This window comes from Jaculus jaculus, chromosome 1 (genome assembly GCF_020740685.1).
Source record: "Jaculus jaculus isolate mJacJac1 chromosome 1, mJacJac1.mat.Y.cur, whole genome shotgun sequence".
Lineage (NCBI taxonomy): Eukaryota > Metazoa > Chordata > Mammalia > Rodentia > Dipodidae > Jaculus > Jaculus jaculus.
Genome location: NC_059102.1, coordinates 185022898 through 185042120, shown reverse-complemented (window position 1 = coordinate 185042120; position 19223 = coordinate 185022898). Strand labels below are relative to the sequence as shown.

The following is a 19223-nucleotide window of genomic DNA, read 5'->3' as shown; positions in this document are numbered from 1 at the left end:
ATCCAAACTGAAGTTGGAGAACAACCGCTATGAACACAAAGCTTTTAGAAACAGAAGAGATTGTTCTTGAATGCATATTTATATAAAAAATATTGTCATTTCTCGGGCCAGGGAAATGCCTTAGCAGTTAAGGCATTTGCCTGTGAAGCCTACAGACCCCAGTTTGATTCCCCAGGAGTCATGTAAGCCAGATGCACAAGGGGTGTATGGGTTTGGAGTTTGTTTGCAGTGGCTGGAGGCCCTGGCTTGCCATTCTCTTCTCTATCTGCCTCTCTCTCTCTCTCCCTCTCTCAAATAAATAAGTAAAATATTTAAAAAGAGAATGATATTAAAAAATATTGTCATTTCTCATACTGGCAAATGCCCCAAGATTTAATAAAGTGAAATCATTTTTAAAACAAAGTGTATGTGCAAAAATAATCTGTACTATTAACTACTTCACTTTCACTTTTAATAGCCAGACTTGAATGCAACCATTGACATCGTCCAAAGCCTCAGCCTTATGTAGTATGCAGAGTTTTATACAACTATCTAAATAGCCTAAATTGATCATGCTGTTCTGATAGAAGTTAATTATATGTGATTTGTATTAATTTGTACCATCATACTTTTTGATATACTTTCACTATTTGCATGTCTATGGATGTTTCTTTTTAAAATAATTTTATTGACAACCTCCCTATTTATGCATTCTCTGTACCCTGATTACCATCCTCTCTCCTCACCTTTTCTTGCCCCACTTCTTGTATCACCTCCAACTTTCCCTTCCCAACAACTCTTTCTTCTATTTTGATATTATTTTATTTTTGCCCTCCTCCATCATCCATGGTAACATGTTAGTGGGACCATATGATGTAGGGCTTTTGCAGGTCATGACAGCAGCTATGAGGTCATGGATGCATTTGGAATCACTGAAAGGTTCTGTCAGCCATAGCGAGAGCAGGTGTAATGGTAGTAACCCAAGGACATTAACAGAGATGGACCTGACTTGTCTTGCTTGGCTTTTTACCTCTTTTTGCATTAGGCAATGTGCTTGTGTTTTACATTTTTGTGACTAATCTCTAATGCATCACTCTTACTATTTGTTGTCTCTGCCTGGGTAGTTTCAGGCTCATGGTATCTTGTTCAAAAGATATGAAAGGAAACTTGGACAGGAAGTATTATCAGAGAGTAAAAGGAAAATACAATGAGCAGGGAGAGAGTAGAATCATGCTTCAAGGGAGTAGTGGAGTCCTTGAGCTAGGCTGCCAAAGAGCTGTGAGTTAGTAAACTGGGGCTTCTTTCAAGAGGCATAGAAGAGCAAAGAAGTGGTTCTAAGGGACAGAATTTGTGCAGTTTTCTATTTTGGTTCATAGGAGATTTTTCTCTACTGCACATGTCTGTTCCCATAGTGCCTCTGATTTCAATCTAATGTATGCTCAAGTATGCATAGTCATAAGATGGTACAGAGGATTTTCCATCAAGTTTCACTTGAAAGGACAAAGTTTGCCTTATTGCAATTGTACCAGACCAGATCCATATCCTGTATCCTGATTCCACATATATCTTGATTATGTTTGCATAGACGTGAACTACAAAGGGACAGGGTTACTAAATGTTGTCAGTGGGACAGGAATTGATTCTAAGGTTTTAAACAGCATGTCTGAATTGCTCAATGAAGATAAGGGTACCAGGTTACTAATGGGTTTTTAAGATCATTGTTAAGAAAAGGGTGTGTTTACTGACTGTAGCACCTAGCTTCCCATTGCTGGGACAGACACCAGATTAAAAGAGATTGCTCTTGAATGCACACCTATCTAAAAATCCATTGTGGAAAATTTCCAAAGATTTAATGAAGTGACATCATTTTTAAAACAAAGAAATACGAACAATAATAGCATATAGTGTTAATTACATCATTTTCACCTGTTAAAAGCAGCTGATAGAGGAAAGGGTTTATTTCAGCTTACATTGTTAAGTGGAAGTTTACATTGTATTATTTGTGTGATAGAAGGGGAGAAGCATGGGAGAGCAGAGGGCTGGCATATTGTTCTACCACAGGTGCTAGCAGGAAGTAGAAAGCAAGGGGGCTAACGCTGGCGAGGGCACACTGGGCTGTGTACCCCACACTCAGCAACACACCTCACCAAACAATGCTCCACCTCCCAAATTGCTCACAGTTGGGGAGGCAGTATAATGCATAATCACAAGCACATGAGGTTATGAGAACACTTTCTATTCAAACTACTACATTTCCAAAACCACTGTCTTGGGTTGTTAAGCTATCCATGCTTGCCGGCCACACTCTCAATAGGTGTGTATCATTTTCAAACTTTAGTCTCAAGATCTGAGTTTCAGATCATCATCTAAGGTGGAGCTGATCATAATTGGTAAAAAACTGACCTGAAGCTCAAGTTCACTTCTCGGCAAATTCATTTCTCAGGTGATCAAAATACATAGCTTGAGATGACTGATAATCATTATTCCCAAACAGGGACGCTCAGTTTTAAAGATAAAGGACATTAAATGAGCTTGATGTTATGATCTTCAGCTCAAATTTTGTGATTCTCAGTGGAGTAATTTAATTTGAAGGCTTAGTTTTCCAAGAAATAAGTCATGCTTTGCTTGCATTTAAACAGATTTTAAAAGAGATTAAACAATCAATGTTGATTTAATTATCCACAAACAGTATCTTTCCTTAACCTTACCCTAGATAATTTAAAATAGTACCTACTAGTGTGGATTAACATAATTTACTGATAATATAACCCTATTTGGACATGCAAGAAGACTGATAAAGTTATCGTCTGGAATTTTTCTGTGAATTTTTATTTTTTTCTTTCATTTAAATTTAGTGTGTAGGAGCACACAGAAGGTGAGGGCAAACAATTGTAATAAGAACAAACTTTAGACATTTAGTGTTTTCCCATATGGATAATTATTCCCTAATACACTGGAGAACATTAGCAAACAGTTTGGGAAAATAATTCAAAGAATTTACACTTTGCCCATTCAAATTATCCAAATTCTGTAGCTTTTCCTTTAGCTGGCCTGAGTATATAGCTACAGGTTAATCCCAATTCACCCTGATGTGTTCTGCTAGATTATGCCAGGCTACAATAGTTAAAACTACGAAATCTTTCTTTATTTACCATGAACTCAGATAATGTGGATGAAGTGGTTTTATAGGGCTTTTAGAGTGGGAAAATATACAATATATTTGGCTATGCTTTTCAAATATATTTTATATGGATTCTTCCATTTTTATGTTGTCTGGTTATACTTTCAAAATATATAGTAAATATATTGCATTGGTTCCTTAGCATTTTAAATATTTAAACATTAACCAGGATTTAATTAGGTGTGTATTTTTATCTAGCTCCCAATTGCATTTTGATGAACTCCTAAGATATTCAATTAACAAGTGAATGATTTGCATAAAGTATATTTATACTCCATGGGCATTTGGAAAATCACTTGATATTTCCCTGCTATATTAATGAATCAATTTACTATTGTACTAGTGGGAAATGAAGTTGTATAATTGGAATTTAGTTAGATACTTTATAGCTTATTAGCTAAGAGGTAATTATCTGTATGTTGTACTGCACATTGAATTACAATTGAATGTATGCATTATAATATTTAGAGAAGTAGTAACAAAAATAGTTAAATTGTTACAGTAACCGGTTGACTTGTAATGAAAATGAACACATGTTTTGAAAGAATTTTGATAACTATTTTTTCTCTTGTTCCTTTTTTTATTTGTTTTTATAATTTGCTGCTTGCCATTGCAGGAAGTAGAGGTTTGTATAAAGCTTCTCCCTTTAATATTTTATTTTAGATTTTATACAAATCCTTATATTGTCATTAATTATATACACTCAATTCAGATTATTTCCCCCCCCCTTAGGATGATTATTTTCGCACTTGGAGTCCAGGAAAACCCTTTGATCAAGGTAAGACTAATTATTATTAAATAAAACATTAAAAATTCATTATCCACATATTTAAAAATTAGTCATTATCTGGTTATACCTTAAAATATTACATAGGAGAATGTACATATAATTAAATATAATTTTAAAAGTATATAAATATATATATTTAATACAACTATAAAAATAAAGTAATTAGTCAGGCATGGTGGAGCACACCTTTAACTCCAACAATCTGCTGGCAGAGGTACAAAGATCACTGTTAGTTCAAGGGCAGCCTGAGACTACAATAGTGAATTCCTGATCAGACTGAGCTAGAGTGAGTGAGATGCTATATGATTATTTCAGGATGACAATTGTTTTAGCTACATGGCTTAGATTTTTGATTTGAGATTTTGAACTTTATTTGCCATATCTAGTTTTATTCATTTCTATAATTTGTTCATGTTTCTTCACTGGACAATGGGTTCATTTGTGCAAATATTTAAAACACATGGATTTTCTCTACCCTTTCTAATTGATAAAACCTTTCAATTAAACAAGAGCACCCTTGTAATCAGATTCAAATGGGGTCTAAACAATATTCAAAAAGAAGAGCTTGATAGCAAGGAAGACTCTCCCATGCCAGAACACCAGGCTTGCCACTCTGGATAGCACATCCCGGGAAAGGGAAGCAGGAAGAACAACCCCCTCCATGTAAACTGAGAACACGAATACTCAATTCAGGGCAATTATGATTACCTAAGTAACTAAAGCGTCTTGTTCAACAAATTCTCTGTCGTTAGATCTCAAGAATCTTCCTTACAAAATTTGAGATTAAAAGAAAAAAAAAAAAAAAACCTTGCCGAGGGTATACCATCCTAGCTACTGATAGCCCTCTATGAACCTCATATATTTATTAATCAGATTTCTGTCACTATAATGAAAAATGTAAGCCAATAAATTTGCAAAGGCGAAAAAATTATATCTTTGCATACCCTGGCTTTCCTTTTTGCTATGTGTATTTGGAAAGGTCAGCATATCATGATAGGTTCTCATAGAACAAAACCATTTCGTTACAATTACACCAAGAAGAAAGAGAGAAAGAGACTGGGGTCTCAATATACTGAGCTGCCCTCAGTGATCTACACACAAGTTCCACATAACTCCACTACTGGAAGGTCCTACCTCTCCACAACAGTCCCACACTATGGAGAAAGGGAGAGAATGAAATCTAGCCAGTGCATACAAACTCCAGATGCAACCACCACTTTATGCATTTGGCTTTACGTGGCATCTCGGAAATCAAAACTGAACTTTCGGGCTTTGGAGGCAAGTGTCTTAATCACTGAGCCACCCCTGCAGCTCAATTTCTAATGATAGTTGAATACATCCCACAAATTTCAACCTCTGTGAAAATCAACCTACATGGATTTTATCTAGACTGTTCCCATGTCAATATGGATTTGGTATCTGAAACTCATTCATATCCAACCTACCTACCCTTTAACATTATTGATCTTATTCTATTATCTGTGTATTCAAATTTGTTAAATCTGCATTTTAGGATTTGAAAAAATAAATTTTCAATTAAATTTCCAGTGAGTCAAACTAATACACTAAAAATAAAGCAGTGAAAAAAATAAGACACATTTATGAATATTTTGGAAATTTATTTTTACTTTACTTTTTTATACTTGTATTTGATGTATTGTGATCTTATTCATAACCCAAGAATTTTTCTTATCCTTCTTCTCTCCCACTTAAACCTTTCTTCCCAATTAATCATTATCTTAATTCTGTGCTCTTTTTGGCCCTCTCAATTAAATTAGGGTTACTTGCATGAGCATGGGGGAATATAATTTACTGTGAAATGGGCAAGATCATTAGCTGCCCATAGTTACTTGGGAAGGTGAAGGGTCTTGTGAGCCCTTCCTCATCAATGCTGAAATATTGACAGGTTCAATACTCTGAGGAGAAAACAACTACTATGAACTTATAAGTAGAAAATTAATTTTATTATAGAAGGATAACCTAAAACACCCACTAACATTTGCATACCTATGCTTCTTATTACAATAAAGAAGTTTTGATGTTTCCTGTGTCTGACAGAGTATTGGATTTCAAAACATGTCTCATTAAAAACAGTAACTGCTATTGGACAGAAACCTAACACTAGGTATACTCTAAGAATTATTTACTTTATTTTTATTATTTATATTTTTATATATTTATTATTTACTTTTTAATTGTTTTTTGAAGTTTTCCTACTGATTTTATCAGAAAGGGGGAAGCTTATGACAATTGCTAATATTATCAAAAGTGCCCAATATTGGGGCTGGAGGGATGGCTTACTGGTTAAGGCACTTGCCTGCAAAGCCAAAGGACACAGGTTCAATTCCCCATGACCCACATAAACCAGATGCACAAGGTGGCATATGATTCTGGAGTTTCTTTGCAGTGGCTAGAGGTCCTAGCATGCCCATTATTTCTCTCTCTTTCTCTGGCTCTTTCTCTGTGTATTTTCCTCTTTCTCTTTTGCTCTCTAAAATAAATAAAAATAAAAATTAGTGCCCAATGTTTACTCACTGTAGCATTTGATATATATATCATTTTATTTAATCTTAACAATTCTAAATAAAAGAGGAAAATGAGATACTGAGGAGGTCACGTTCTGGCCCAGGTGATACTGCTACATGTTGTTAATGTTAGGATTCTAGTTTAGGCAGTCTGACACTTTAACCTCATTTCCTAACTCCTAAGTGTGAATGGTACTAATATGGAAACATAAAAAATATAATGTAGGCTGGCAACATGGCTTATCTCTTAAGGTACTTTGCTGCAAAGCCAAAGAACCCAGGTTTGATTTCCCAGGACCCACAAAAGCAAGATGCAAAAGGTGGTACATGCTTCTGGAGTTCATTTACAAGAGCTGAAGGCCCTCATGTATCCATGCTCTCTCTCTGAAATAAATAAATAAATAAAACTGTTAGAATAAGGATAATTGCCAACCATGATAGCACAGCCTGGTAGTTCCAGGCCTGACAGATAGATAGATAGATAGATAGATAGATAGATAGATAGATAGATAGATAGAAACAAATGTTTGTGTGTGTGTGTGTGTGTGTGTGTGTGTGTGTGTGTGTGTGTGTATTTCTGTATGTCTTTTCCATTAACATATATTAGCTGTATTTAGTTTTATATTTTGGTTAGAGTAACTGTAATATTTCCATAATTGTATACAATATACGCCTTTACTTTCACAAAGTTTATGTATACTTTTTCCTTTTTTAATATTTTATTTTATGTATTAATTTTAGAGAAAGAGAAAGATACAGAAATAGGCAGGTAGAGAGAGAGAGAGAGAGAGAGAATGGGCATGCCAGGGCCTCCAGCCAGTGTAAACAAACTCCACATGCATCCACCCCCTTGTGCATCTGTTTTATGTGGGTCCTGGGGATTCGAACCTGGGCCCTTTGGCTTTGCAGGCAAGCACCTTAATCACTAATCCATCTCTCCAGTCCTACTTTTTTCTTTTTATTCATTTATTTATTTTTAGTTTGAATCCAATTAGCTACTTATTTGTGGACTACCCTGGGAGTGAGGAAATTGTTCTATTCTCTTTAGTACTAAGTAAGATATGCTGAAGATATGTTAGTTTCCCATCATTTTTGTTCTTTCTGATAACATTTTCTTCTCTAAGGCATGATTTTTTTTATGTTAATTAGTTTTGTACTCAGTGAATGCATAACAAAATAACAAGAGCAAACATCCAGGTAGGCATCATATCTCACAGCAGCAGTAGGGAAGCAGTCTGAGTACTGTACACAAGTCTAAGTGGTATGTCTTGCTCCATAGCCTGTCCCCCTCCCCCGTGACACACTTCTTTCAGCAAGTCTCTGCCCCCCAAAGCACGACCAGCTGAGGACTAAGAACTCAATACACATGAGCCTATGAAACACATTTTATTCTAACCACCCCAGCTTTGGATAGAGTCTCACTCCTTTCTCCTTTCACTATATGTATTCTGCTTGGTTGTTGGATTGTGTTAACAGAGCCATCACTGCAATTAATACCAGTTAAGAGCCATTTAGATGATCTGTTTTGGACTAAAATACTATATCTGCATGTTTTATCCTTATTCAGACACAAACAACAGATAACTAGGTACAGATGGTTGAAAGAGATAGAAAGGAAATATGATACCTAGATTTTCTTTTAATGGACTTCCAATGCCAGCTGGGAGCTTCTTCTTTTGGGGTCTCCTGACAGTGTTTAAAACTATTAATCAGTAAGTTGAACATACGCATATCCATGTATTTAATGATGAGATAATTTTAAGTGATCGCTATGTTATCCTGCTTTTCCAGGTTTCTAGGCATTTGAATTTAGGGACAAGTTTCTCATCCTTTTGCGAAAGGTCTTCCATGTAACAGCAGTCACAGATGGACATGTCCCTTTACCATGCACATCTGGCTGCCAAGCAGATGCTCAGGAGATATCAGCAGGAGCCTTTGTATCCTTCAGTGAACAAAGTTGGTTGTTAATAGTATTATGCCCATAATTATTTCTGAATTTCAAAAGAGTAGTGCTTGAGGAAATGCATGCCAAAATTTATTTCTCCCTTTCTAAACTGCAGTCGAGTACTTAAGACACACATTATGTCAATTGGGTAATATATGTACTGCCTCTCTAGGCTATTGCCTTTCCATGGTGCTTTAAGTCTCACTTGCTTGCCCGAGATCCAAGAGATCCAATTGTTTCAACTTCTCTGATGGCATTTCTTGGTAGTGTGTTCAAACAAGACAAGAAAAAAAAAAAAAAAAAAAAAACAATAGGTATGTCTGATCCAATCTGTGCTTCACAATAGAAGCATGGTGTGACATAGTGATGCTTTGTTTGAGAACATTGGGCCTTTTGACATTGTTTTAGTGGAAAAAATCCCATGTTGTCTCAGTTAAAACTCAGTGAGGACAATATGCAGTGATGACTCCAGTGTTGTATAACACTGATTTCAATGAGTTTTGAGCCAGTGTTTGCTGAGAAAAAATATTAAACAACTTACATGAATTGATGGAAAGCCTTTACAGTATTTTAAGCAAATCACTTTTTAAGACATCAAGATGCCAACAGCTATGTTTATTTATATTCTATTTATAGTTTATTATCCGTTTTCACAACATTGTATCTGGGATATTTTCTGCGTTCTTAAGGTACTAAGAAATCACATGCAGCCTAGACACAAATGGAATGACTATTTGCTCTATGTCAGAAACTACAGAGGGATTTTAAACGAGAAATTTATATACTTTTCCCTTCTAGTTCTCATGTTTATTGCAGTGATGATATTTAATACATTTTGTACCAGAGCCTAGAGCATCCAAAATTTTTTGATTGATTTTGTTCTACAGCAAATGATAGTAACTATCTCCATAGAATGGCAAAGATTGTGCAAATATCTGCTTTTATGTCATAAGATAAAACCTGGTTATTTTCAATTCTAATGAGCATAAGATCAGAAATGGAACTGGTAGATCATATGCCAGTCCAGTTTATTTGAACCGCTGCCATCTATATATCCATAGTAGCTGTACCATTTCACATTCTCTTCCTACAATGTATACAAGGATTTCTAGTTTTCAAAATCTGCATCAACATTTATTATTATCCTTTGTAAAAAAATATAATCCATCCTAGTTTGTATAAATATGTTTGTGTTTTGGATTCAGTAATTTAACTTTATAGTGCATACTAATATCATCGGCATGTTACCTTCTGTTCATTTTTTCCTTTCCGTAACACTGAAATTTTATGGCAAATGAGTTTTTTTCTTTTTTTAAGTGTTTATTTATTTGAGAGAAAAAGTGAGAGCAAGAGAGAAAGAGACAGAGACAGAGAGACAGAGAGAGAATGGGCATACTAGGGCCTCTGGCCACTGCAGACATGTGCCATTTTGTACCTCTGGCTCTGCGTGGGAACTGGGAAATTGAACCTGGACCTTCAGGGTCTGAAAACAATCACCTTTAAACTCTGAGCCATCTCACCAGCAGACAAAGAGTTCAAAGTGGACAAAAGAGTCACACTTTCAGATCTGGTGCCAGAGGAGGGATCAAACCAAACTGGGAATGACTACAGAAGGCAAGAAATGTCCTAATAATAAAAGTATTACTTTAATTATGTAAGCACTCTCATATGTCAAGTATTACAATCATCACAGTAACCTTATTAGGTAATTAATTTTATTTGTAGATGTGGCTAATGCTGATATTTAAGAAAGTATCAAAGCTACCTCATGGTCTTACTGAGGCTCAGAATCTTGAAATAGCAAATTTAAAGTTCATTTCTTCTTTTACTATATAACAGAGTATTAAAATTTGTGTACTATATACATGATTTAGTCAATTTTCTCAACTCAGACTATACCATTTTCCATGAAAGGAAAAGATAAAAAATGCACACAGATAGCTAAAGTGGCAGTGATAGGGTACACATTGGAATGATTTTAGAATTATTCTACTATAGAGAAAATTTGGTGGCTATAACTTGTATTCTGATATTTCAGGATATACTTTTTAAAAATTGGTTTATATAGTATTTGTTTAAATTAAGAATAAATGGATTGGAATGTATTTCATTGTAAGAAAATAACATCCAGAAAGCCTATAAGGCAAGAGGAATGTTTGAGAGATTCATAAAAACTGACTAGAGTACACTCTCATTGCATGTTTATATACACATGTGGTATACATGTGTTATGTACTTATGTTCATATGTGTGTGGGTACACATGTATGTACATGTGTGTGAAGATTAAAGGGGTTGGCATCAGGTGTATTGCTCAATTGAAATTTCACCTTATTTTTGAGACAGGTCCCTCATTGGACCTGAAGCTCAACGAGCTAATCCCATGGATCTTCCTGACTCTTTCTCCAAAGTGATGGCATTGTAGAAACATGTGACTATGTTAAGTGTGATGGGTGTCCAAACTCATTTCTTTGCTCTTGAGTGGAAATCGTTTTTGCCAACTAAGCCATCTGCCCCCACAAATACACACCTGAACATTCATTTTGCTAAAGAACCCTTATCACATTCCAAACTCATTTTGACATGAGTTATATAGAAAGTAAGAGCTATGTTGTTGAGATGTTAAATAACACTAAAGTTAAGAAGACCCCATATACTATAAAAATATCATTTAAGAACCCATGCATCCTTACAGCCTGAACTCTACAAATGATTTTTTAATAAGTAGGATAATTATGTGATGATCTATCACTTAAAATCTGGATTCTAGGGCTGGAGAGATGGCTTAGTGATAAAGGTGCTGCCTGTGAAGCCTAATAACTCATGTTCGAATCTCCAGGTCCTGTGTAAGCCAGATACACAGCAACTGATACAACTGCACAATGTCACACATGCGTGCAAGGGGGCTCATACATCTGGAGTTGTTCACAGCTGCTAAAGGCTCTGGCATTCTTATTCTCTCTCTCTCTCTCTCTCTCTCTCTCTCTAAATAAATAAATAAATAAATAAATAAATAATTCTAGGATCTAGAGTACCATTTCCTACTTCTTATGACTTATTATACATCAAAATGTGTGTAAAAACAAAAACCTGAATCTTTGTCATTTCCATATAGAAAGGCTACAATTTTTGTGCAATGATTTAGTATCCTGCTACTTTGCTATAGGAGTTAATCACCTCAGGAGCTTTGGGAGAGAGTCTCTTGGGTCTCTTATGTATACAATCATGTCATCAGCCAGTAGAGCTAACTTAACTTCTTCCCTTCCAAATTGTATCCCTTTTATATCTTTCTCCTGTCTTATTGCTTGAGCTAGGATTTCCAGTACTATATAGAAGAGCAGAGGTAAGAGTGAACAAACAACCTGGTCTTGTTCTTTTTTTTTTTTTAATTTAATTTATTAGTTTTCTTTTCAGTAAATACAGGCAGTTTGGTACCATTATTTAGGCTCATCTGTGATCTATCCCCTCCCATTAGACCCCCCTTGTTCTTGAAAATGGGTCGTGCATTGTGGAGTTAGCCCCCAGTTATTAGTATGATAAATGTCTCTGAAAATCATGACCCAACATGTAACTCTGACATTCTTTCCACCCCCTCTTCCACAAGATTTCCCTGAGCCATGTTGGGTTCATTTTTGGTCTGCTTCAGTGCTGAGGTGTTGGGGGCCTCTGAGGCTTTGGCTCTCTGATTTGGTAGGAGTTGATTTTTTTCTGCATTGATCTCCTTCCCCTTTGTGCTGTTATCCAGTTCACAGGAAAACATCACCCTTGCTTATTTTGCCAGTTGTCCTTAGTTTCAGTTGGGCCCCTTTTGAGGTATGTTGGGGCAGCTCTCTTCTTAGGATCTGCATCTATCTGGAAAAGAGAAGCAGATTCTCCAACGGAGAGTAAGTTAGCACCCAGAAAATTGAGATAGCACTTACTTTTTTGATAGACAGTTTGATAGGTGTAGGCCCTCTTATACCCCGTGATTGATGGTAGCTTGATATTGTAGAGTGGGCTTGTGTTTGGGTATGGTTCTGACTTGTTTCCCAGCTCCAGCTAAGGGTCTAGTACCACTGAGTGGATCAGTTAGCCAAATCAAGAGCAATTGATTCCTCACCATGGCTGTGTACCACTATTGCACTTGTGTGGGTATCACATCCGGTTAATTGTTGCTACTTAGGTTAAACAATGTGTTGCTTGGACAGATCTTGGTCACTTCCCCCAGTCGCCTATGTAGCGCCTTCTGGCACTAGACACGCTGACTGTCTGGGGACTGACTCTCTCCTGGCTTCCAGCCATGTCATTCCATTTTACATGTCAGCTGCGTATGGAGTCTTCAGCAATAGGGTCTTACCACTGGCCTTTGGTGGGTCATCAATTACTCTGACTGAAGTCTGTCATTGGTTTGGGAAACCTTGTAGGTTTCTCTGATCAAAAGCTCATTGTGGATGGTAGGCCCAAGCTGGAAGTGGGGGTTACAGGTCAGTGTCCACTATGAAATTGAGGAAAAAGATAACTAATTACAAGAGTTAGAGAGGAGAGAGATAGAGGGGAGAGGGGGAGAGGGAGGGAAGGAAGATGTAGGAGATTTAGGTCAGTCTTGATCCTACCCTCTCCAGTGTCTTGTGGTTCAGGTGTTTCCTGTAAGGGACTAGTGAAGGTTCAGTAATTTGGTCTGTCTTTTAGGAAGTAGAATTTTATGGTTCCATTGCCGCTTGGGTCCGGATTACTGTTTTCCACCCTTTGATTCCCTCCCCGCCCTCCCATCCATCTTATTGTCTAGTCCATGAGGTACTTGCTGGGTATGTAAGGCATCTTGGGCAAATTCAGGTTAGGTGTTGCAGATGAGTGAGACTATGTGTCGATTTTTTTTCTGTGATTGGGTAAGTTCACTGAGAATGATCTGTTCCAGGTTCAACCATTTTTCCTCAAATTTCTTTATGTCATTTTTTCTTACTGCTGTATAGAATTCCATTGTGTAGATATACCACATCTTTGTTATCCATTCTTCTAATGATGGACATCTGGGTTGATTCCAGCTTTTAGCTATTACGAATTGAGCTGCCACAAACATGGTTGAGCAAATCTCTCTGGCTTTTGGTTTGAAGGTTTTAGGGTACATGCCCAGTAATGGTATAACTGGGTCTGTTGGTATTTCTATAGTCAGATTTTTCAGGAGTCTCCATATTGCTTTCCAAAGTGGTTGTACCATCCTGCATTCCCACCAACAGTGAATGAGTGTCCCTGCTTCTCCACATCCTCGCCAGCATTTATTTTCATTTGACCTTTTGATGTTGTCCATCCTTATTGGGGTAAGGTGGAATCTCATAGTTGTTTTAATTTGCATTTCTCTGATGATTAGGGATGATGAACATTTTCTTAGGTGTGTGTTTGCCATTTGTATCTCTTCCTCTGTGAATTGCCTGTTTAACTCTGTGCCCCATTTTGTGAGTGGGGTATTTGTCTTCTTATTGTTTAGACTTTTGAGTTCTTTGTAAATTCTAGAGATAAGGCCTCTATCAGTTGGATAACCTGCAAATATTTTCTCCCACTCTGTGGGTATTCTATTGGCTTTGTTTATTATATGCTTATCTGTAAAGAAACTCTTCAGCTTCATATGATCCCAATGGTTGAGTGACTGTTTAAGAACTTGAGCCACTGGGGTTTTATTCAGGAAGTCTTTTTCCATTCCTATATCATGGAAAGTACTTCCTAAATTTTCTTCCAGGAGTTTTCGAGTTTCTGGTCTTATGTTGAGGTCTTTGATCCATTTGGATTTGAGTGTTGTGCATGGTGAAATGTGTGGATCAAGTTTTAGTTTCCTGCATGTGGTTATCCAGTTTGTCTAGCACCATTTGTTGAAGATGCTATCTTTTTTCCAGTCTATATTGTTTGGGCCTTTGTCGAATATCAAGTAGCTATAGTTGCTTGGCCCAAAATCCGGGTCCTCAAGTCTATTCCATTGGTCTATACTCCTGTTTTTATGCCAGTACCATGCTGTTTTAATTACTATGGCTTTGTAGTATAACTTTATATCGGGTATGGTGATGCCACCAGAGGTATTTCTTTTGCTGAGGATATGTTTGGATATGCGAGGCCTTCTGCCTTTCCATATGAAATTTGAGATCATATTTTCTATGTCTGTGAAGAACATTGTAGGGATTTTAATTGGAATTGCGTTAAATCTATATATTGCCTTTGGTAGGATTGTCATCTTCACAATGTTAATTCTGCCTATCCAGGAGCATGGGAGATCTTTCCATCTTTTCAAGTCCTCCTCAATTTCTTTTTTGAGAGTTTTTATATTTTCATTGTATAGATCTTTTACTTCCTTGGTTAACGTTATTCCAAGGAATTTTATTTTATTTTTTGCTATTGAAAATGGAACTATGTCCTTTATTTCTTTTTCTGTGTCTTTGTCATTTGCATACAGAAATGCTTCTGATTTTTGTGCATTGTTTTTGTATCCTGCTACTTTGCTATAGGAGTTAATCACCTTCAGGAGTTTTGGGATGGAGTCTCTCGGGTCTCTTACATATATAATCATGTCATCAGTGAATAGAGGTAACTTAACTTCTTCCTTTCCAAATTGTATCCCTTTTATTTCCTTCTCCTGCCTTATTGCTTGGGCTAGGACTTCCAGAACTATATTAAAAAGCAGAGGTGAGAGAGGACATCCCTGTCTTGTTCCTGATCTCAATGGGAATTCCTCCAGTCTCTCTCCATTAAGAATTATTTGGGCCTTTGGAGCTTTGTATATTGCCTTTATTATATTAAGATGTGAACCGGCCATGCCGATTCTCTCCAATGTTTTGATCATGAAGTGATGTTGTATCTTGTCAAAGGCCTTTTCTGCATCTATCGAAATGATCATGTGATTTTTATGTTTAAGCTTGCTTATGTGGTGTATTACATTGACAGATTTTCGTATGTTGAACCACCCTTGTGTTCCTGGGATAAATTCCACTTGGTCAAGGTGGATAATGCTTTTGATGTGTTGTTGGATTCGGTTTGCGAGAATTTTGTTGAGGATCTTTGCGTCTATGTTCATTAGGGAAATAGGCCGATAGTTTTCTTTTCTTGTGGCGTCTCTGCCTGGTTTTGGGATTAGGGTGATACTAGCTTCATAGAAGGAGTTGGGTAGTTTTCCCTGTTCTTCAATTGTGTGGCGCAGTTTTAGGAAGATTGGTTTGAGTTCTTCCATGAAGGTTTGATAAAATTCGGCTGGGAATCCATCTGGTCCTGGACTCTTCTTTTTTGGGAGGTTTTTTATTACTTTTTCAATCTCCATGAGCATGATGGGTTCATTGAGGTGGTTGATCTGCTCTGAGTTTAGCTTTGGTAGATGATATGCATCCAGGAATTTATCCATCTCCTCCACATTTTCCAATTTTGTGGAGTAGAGGTTTTTGAAATAAGTCCTGATGATTCTGCCGATTTCACTCATGTCTGTTGTGATCTCTCCTTTTTCATTTTGAATTTTGTTAATTTGGAGTCTCTCCTTTTTTTGCTTGATCAAATTGGCCAGAGGTTTGTCAATCTTGTTTATTTTTTCAAAGAACCAGCTCTTTGTTTTGTCAATTGCCTTAATTGTTTCCTTGGTTTCAAATTAATTAATTTCTGCTCTGATTTTAATTATTTCCTTCCTTCTGGAGCTCTTTGGGTTGGATTTTTCTTGTTTTTCCAATGCCTTTAGGTGGATGGTTAAGCTATTAATTTGGGATTTTTCTGTCTTTTTTATGAAGGCATTGAGTGCTATGAATTTTCCCCTGAGGCCTGCCTTCATTGTGTCCCACAAGTTTTGGTATGATGTGTTCTCATTGTCATTCAATTCCAGGAATTTTGCAATTTCATTTTTTATTTCATCCACTATCCATTTATTGTTTAAGAGTGTGCTATTCAGTTTCTAGTTGCCGTTGGGGCTCTTGTTGGTTTTTTTCTTGTTGATTTCTAGGAATATAGCATTATGATCTGATATCATGCAGGGAATTATGTCGATTTTTCTAAATATGTGGAGGCTATCTTTGTGACCCAGTATATGGTCTATTTTCGAGAATGTTCCATGGGCTGCTGAGAAGAATGTGTAGTCTGTGGATTTGGGATGGAAAGTTCTGTAGATGTCTGTTAGGTCTAAGTGCTCTATGGTTTTGTTGAGCTCTCTTACTTCCCTGTTGAGCTTCTGTTTGGATAATCTGTCTATTACTGATAATGGTGTGTTAAAGTCCCCAGCTATGATGGTGTTGGTGGTTATTTCTGTTTTATTGTCAAGTAGGTTTTGTTTTATGAATTGCAGTGCCCCTGTGTTTGGTGCATACAGATTTATGATTGTAATATCTTCTTGATGGATTGTTCCCTTTACAAGTAGGAAGTAGCCTTCTTTGTCTTTTTTGATTGTTTTTGGTTTGAAGTCAACTTTATCTGATATTAATATAGCTACACCTGCTTGTTTCTTATTCCCATTTGCTTGGAATATTATTTTCCACCCTGTCACCCTGAGGAGGTTTCTGTCTTTAGTGGTAAGGTGGGTTTCTTGAAGGCAGCAGATTGAGCGGTCTAATTTTTTTGATCCACCCTGTTAGCCTGTGTCTCTTGATGGGTGAATTAAGGCCATTAATGTTTAGGGTGATGACTGTGAGATTTGATTTGATCCCTGTCATTTTGTGGTGGTAGAGGTGTGTTGGCATTTCCATGGAATTTTTTTTTTTTTTTGTATCTACTCTGGGTTTGATTGCTGTGATCTTCTTCTTGTAGGCATTTGTGTTTGGTTATTTGTTTCTTCTCTGTGGAGAATTTCCTGGAGTACTTTCTGTAGGTTTGGTTTTGTGTTCATATAATTGTAAAGCTGAGTTTTATCATGGAAAGTTTTCCTTTCACCATCTATTATAAGGGAGACTTTTGCTGGGTAGAGTAGTTTGGGTTGAAAGCCATAGTTTCTTAGAGTTTGGAGAGTTTCATTCCAGGCCCTTCTAGCTTTCAGGGTTTCCATTGAGAAGTCTGAAGTAATTCTGATGGGGTTTCCTTTGAAAGTGGTGTGCTGTTTTTCCCTAGCTGCTTTTAGGATTTTTTCCTTGGTGTCAATGTTTAGAGTCTTAATGATAATATGCCTTGGGGAGTTTCTCCTTTGGTCTAGTCGGTTAGGAGTTCTGTTTGCTTCTTGAATCTTGATGGGCCTTTCTTTTAAGAGATGGGGGAAGTTTTCTTCAATTATTGTGTTAAATAAGTTCTCCATGCCTTTGGTCTGAAATTCTTCTCCTTCTGGTATTCCAATGATTCTGATATTAGGACGTTTAAGTGTATCCCACAATTCTCTCATGTTCTGTTCACAGGAACTTTTGAACTTACTGAAATTTTTGGACTCTCGAACTGTTTCTTCCATCCTGTCTTCCAGATCAGAATTTCTATCTTCCACTTCGCTGACTCTATTCTTGAGAGCCTCTAGTGAGTTTTGGACTTGTTCAATTAAGTTTGCATTTTCTACTACTTTCCTATGTATCACTTCCATCGCTTTGTCCAGCTCCCTTTTTGTCTCATTTTCTGATTTTCTTGATGATTCTTGGAAATCATCCTTGCATTTCTTTATGTTTTCATTTAGTGTGGCCAGCTGATTTTTAAGGTCCTCTTTTTTTTCATTCTCCCTCAACTCTCTTAGCTCTCTTTGAATTCCTTCCAGTGTCTTATCATATTGCTCTAGCTTAGTGATGGTAGCATCCATACGATTATCTATCCTTTGTAGCTTTCCTGTCAGATCTAACAGTAGTTTGGTCAGGGTTGCATTGTTCATTGCTTCCACTTGATGTTCTGATCCTAAACACTCTTATATGTTTTGGTTTGTTGTGATCCTTGTTGGACTGGGTGATCTGTCTGGGTTTTCTTCCATTTTATTTTTCACGTTATTTCTTTTGCGCTGTGGTCTACCCATGTCAGTGTATGGACAGGTAGGTGGGTGGAGCAACCTGGGATCTAGCTTAATGCAAATCCAAGGCAGCCTGGGGCAGTTGTAAGCAGCCTGGGTTTTTGCTCACTCTTGCCAAAGCCGCCTACCTATAGCCTGACAGGGGCACCAAAGTTGCCTGAATTCTTACCCAGTAATGCACCTAAGCTGCCTGCCTTTGAGCTTGAAAAGGGACTGAGGTAGCAAGCCTTGAAGGTGCCTAGATTCTGGCTGGGTACACTGGGGTCTGTAAACAGTCTGTGCTCTTCCGCCTCAGGGGTGTGGGGGATGGGTGGCGATGTACAGGTAGGGGATGGCACCTGCGCTGGCGCTAGTGACTCAGTGTGGACTTATGTGGCTCTTGCTGTGGGACTGGGCCCACTGCACGTGCAATTGTAGTGCAGAGGCAGATGATGTGGGTACGGAATCAGGACACAGCAGAAACTGACCGGCAGCAAGTGATGTGAGAACAGCATGGCGTGAGGGGAGGGGGGGCAGCTAGGAGAGCGGGGCTCTGTGGGATACCGTGGGGTGCTCTGGACTCACAGGGGGGGAGGGGCGGATCGCGCGGGGGGGGGTGAGGGGGTCCAGGGGTCACGGGTCGCGCAGGGGGCGTGGAGCACGCTGAGGTAAGATGGAGTGCTGGATGCTGCGGGACGCTGCGGGGCAGTCTGGACGCGCGGCGGGGGTGGGGTGCACGAGGGGGGCTCGAGGAGTGTGGGGGTGGGGCGCGGGGAGTCTCGGGGCACGCAGGGGGTGCGGGGCACACCTGGGCGCCTGGGCGCTGGACTCTGCGGGGTGCTTTGAGCGCCCCTGTCACGTGTGGGTAGGGAGCGTTGGGCGCGCTGGGGGGGAGGCGGGGGCGGGGCGTGCGGGGGGGGCTCGAGGCAC

General features: G+C 38.0%; 1 protein-coding gene across 3 annotated transcripts in view; it reads left to right on the top strand.

Annotated features, from left to right (window-relative positions):
- Spock3 (SPARC (osteonectin), cwcv and kazal like domains proteoglycan 3) overlaps nucleotides 1-19223 on the top strand; it is a 413063-nt gene that overhangs the window by 126077 nt on the left and 267763 nt on the right. Inside the window, exons 3-4 of one of the 3 annotated variants that reach the window (XM_004657152.2) lie at nucleotides 3777-3785; nucleotides 3893-3938. The exons of 1 other annotated variant lie outside the window; for it this stretch is intronic. In XM_004657152.2, the coding sequence (XP_004657209.2) occupies nucleotides 3777-3785; nucleotides 3893-3938 (55 nt within the window). The remainder of the gene's footprint in view (nucleotides 1-3776; nucleotides 3786-3892; nucleotides 3939-19223) is intronic. One more of the 3 variants, XM_045142135.1, reaches the window with a different exon arrangement.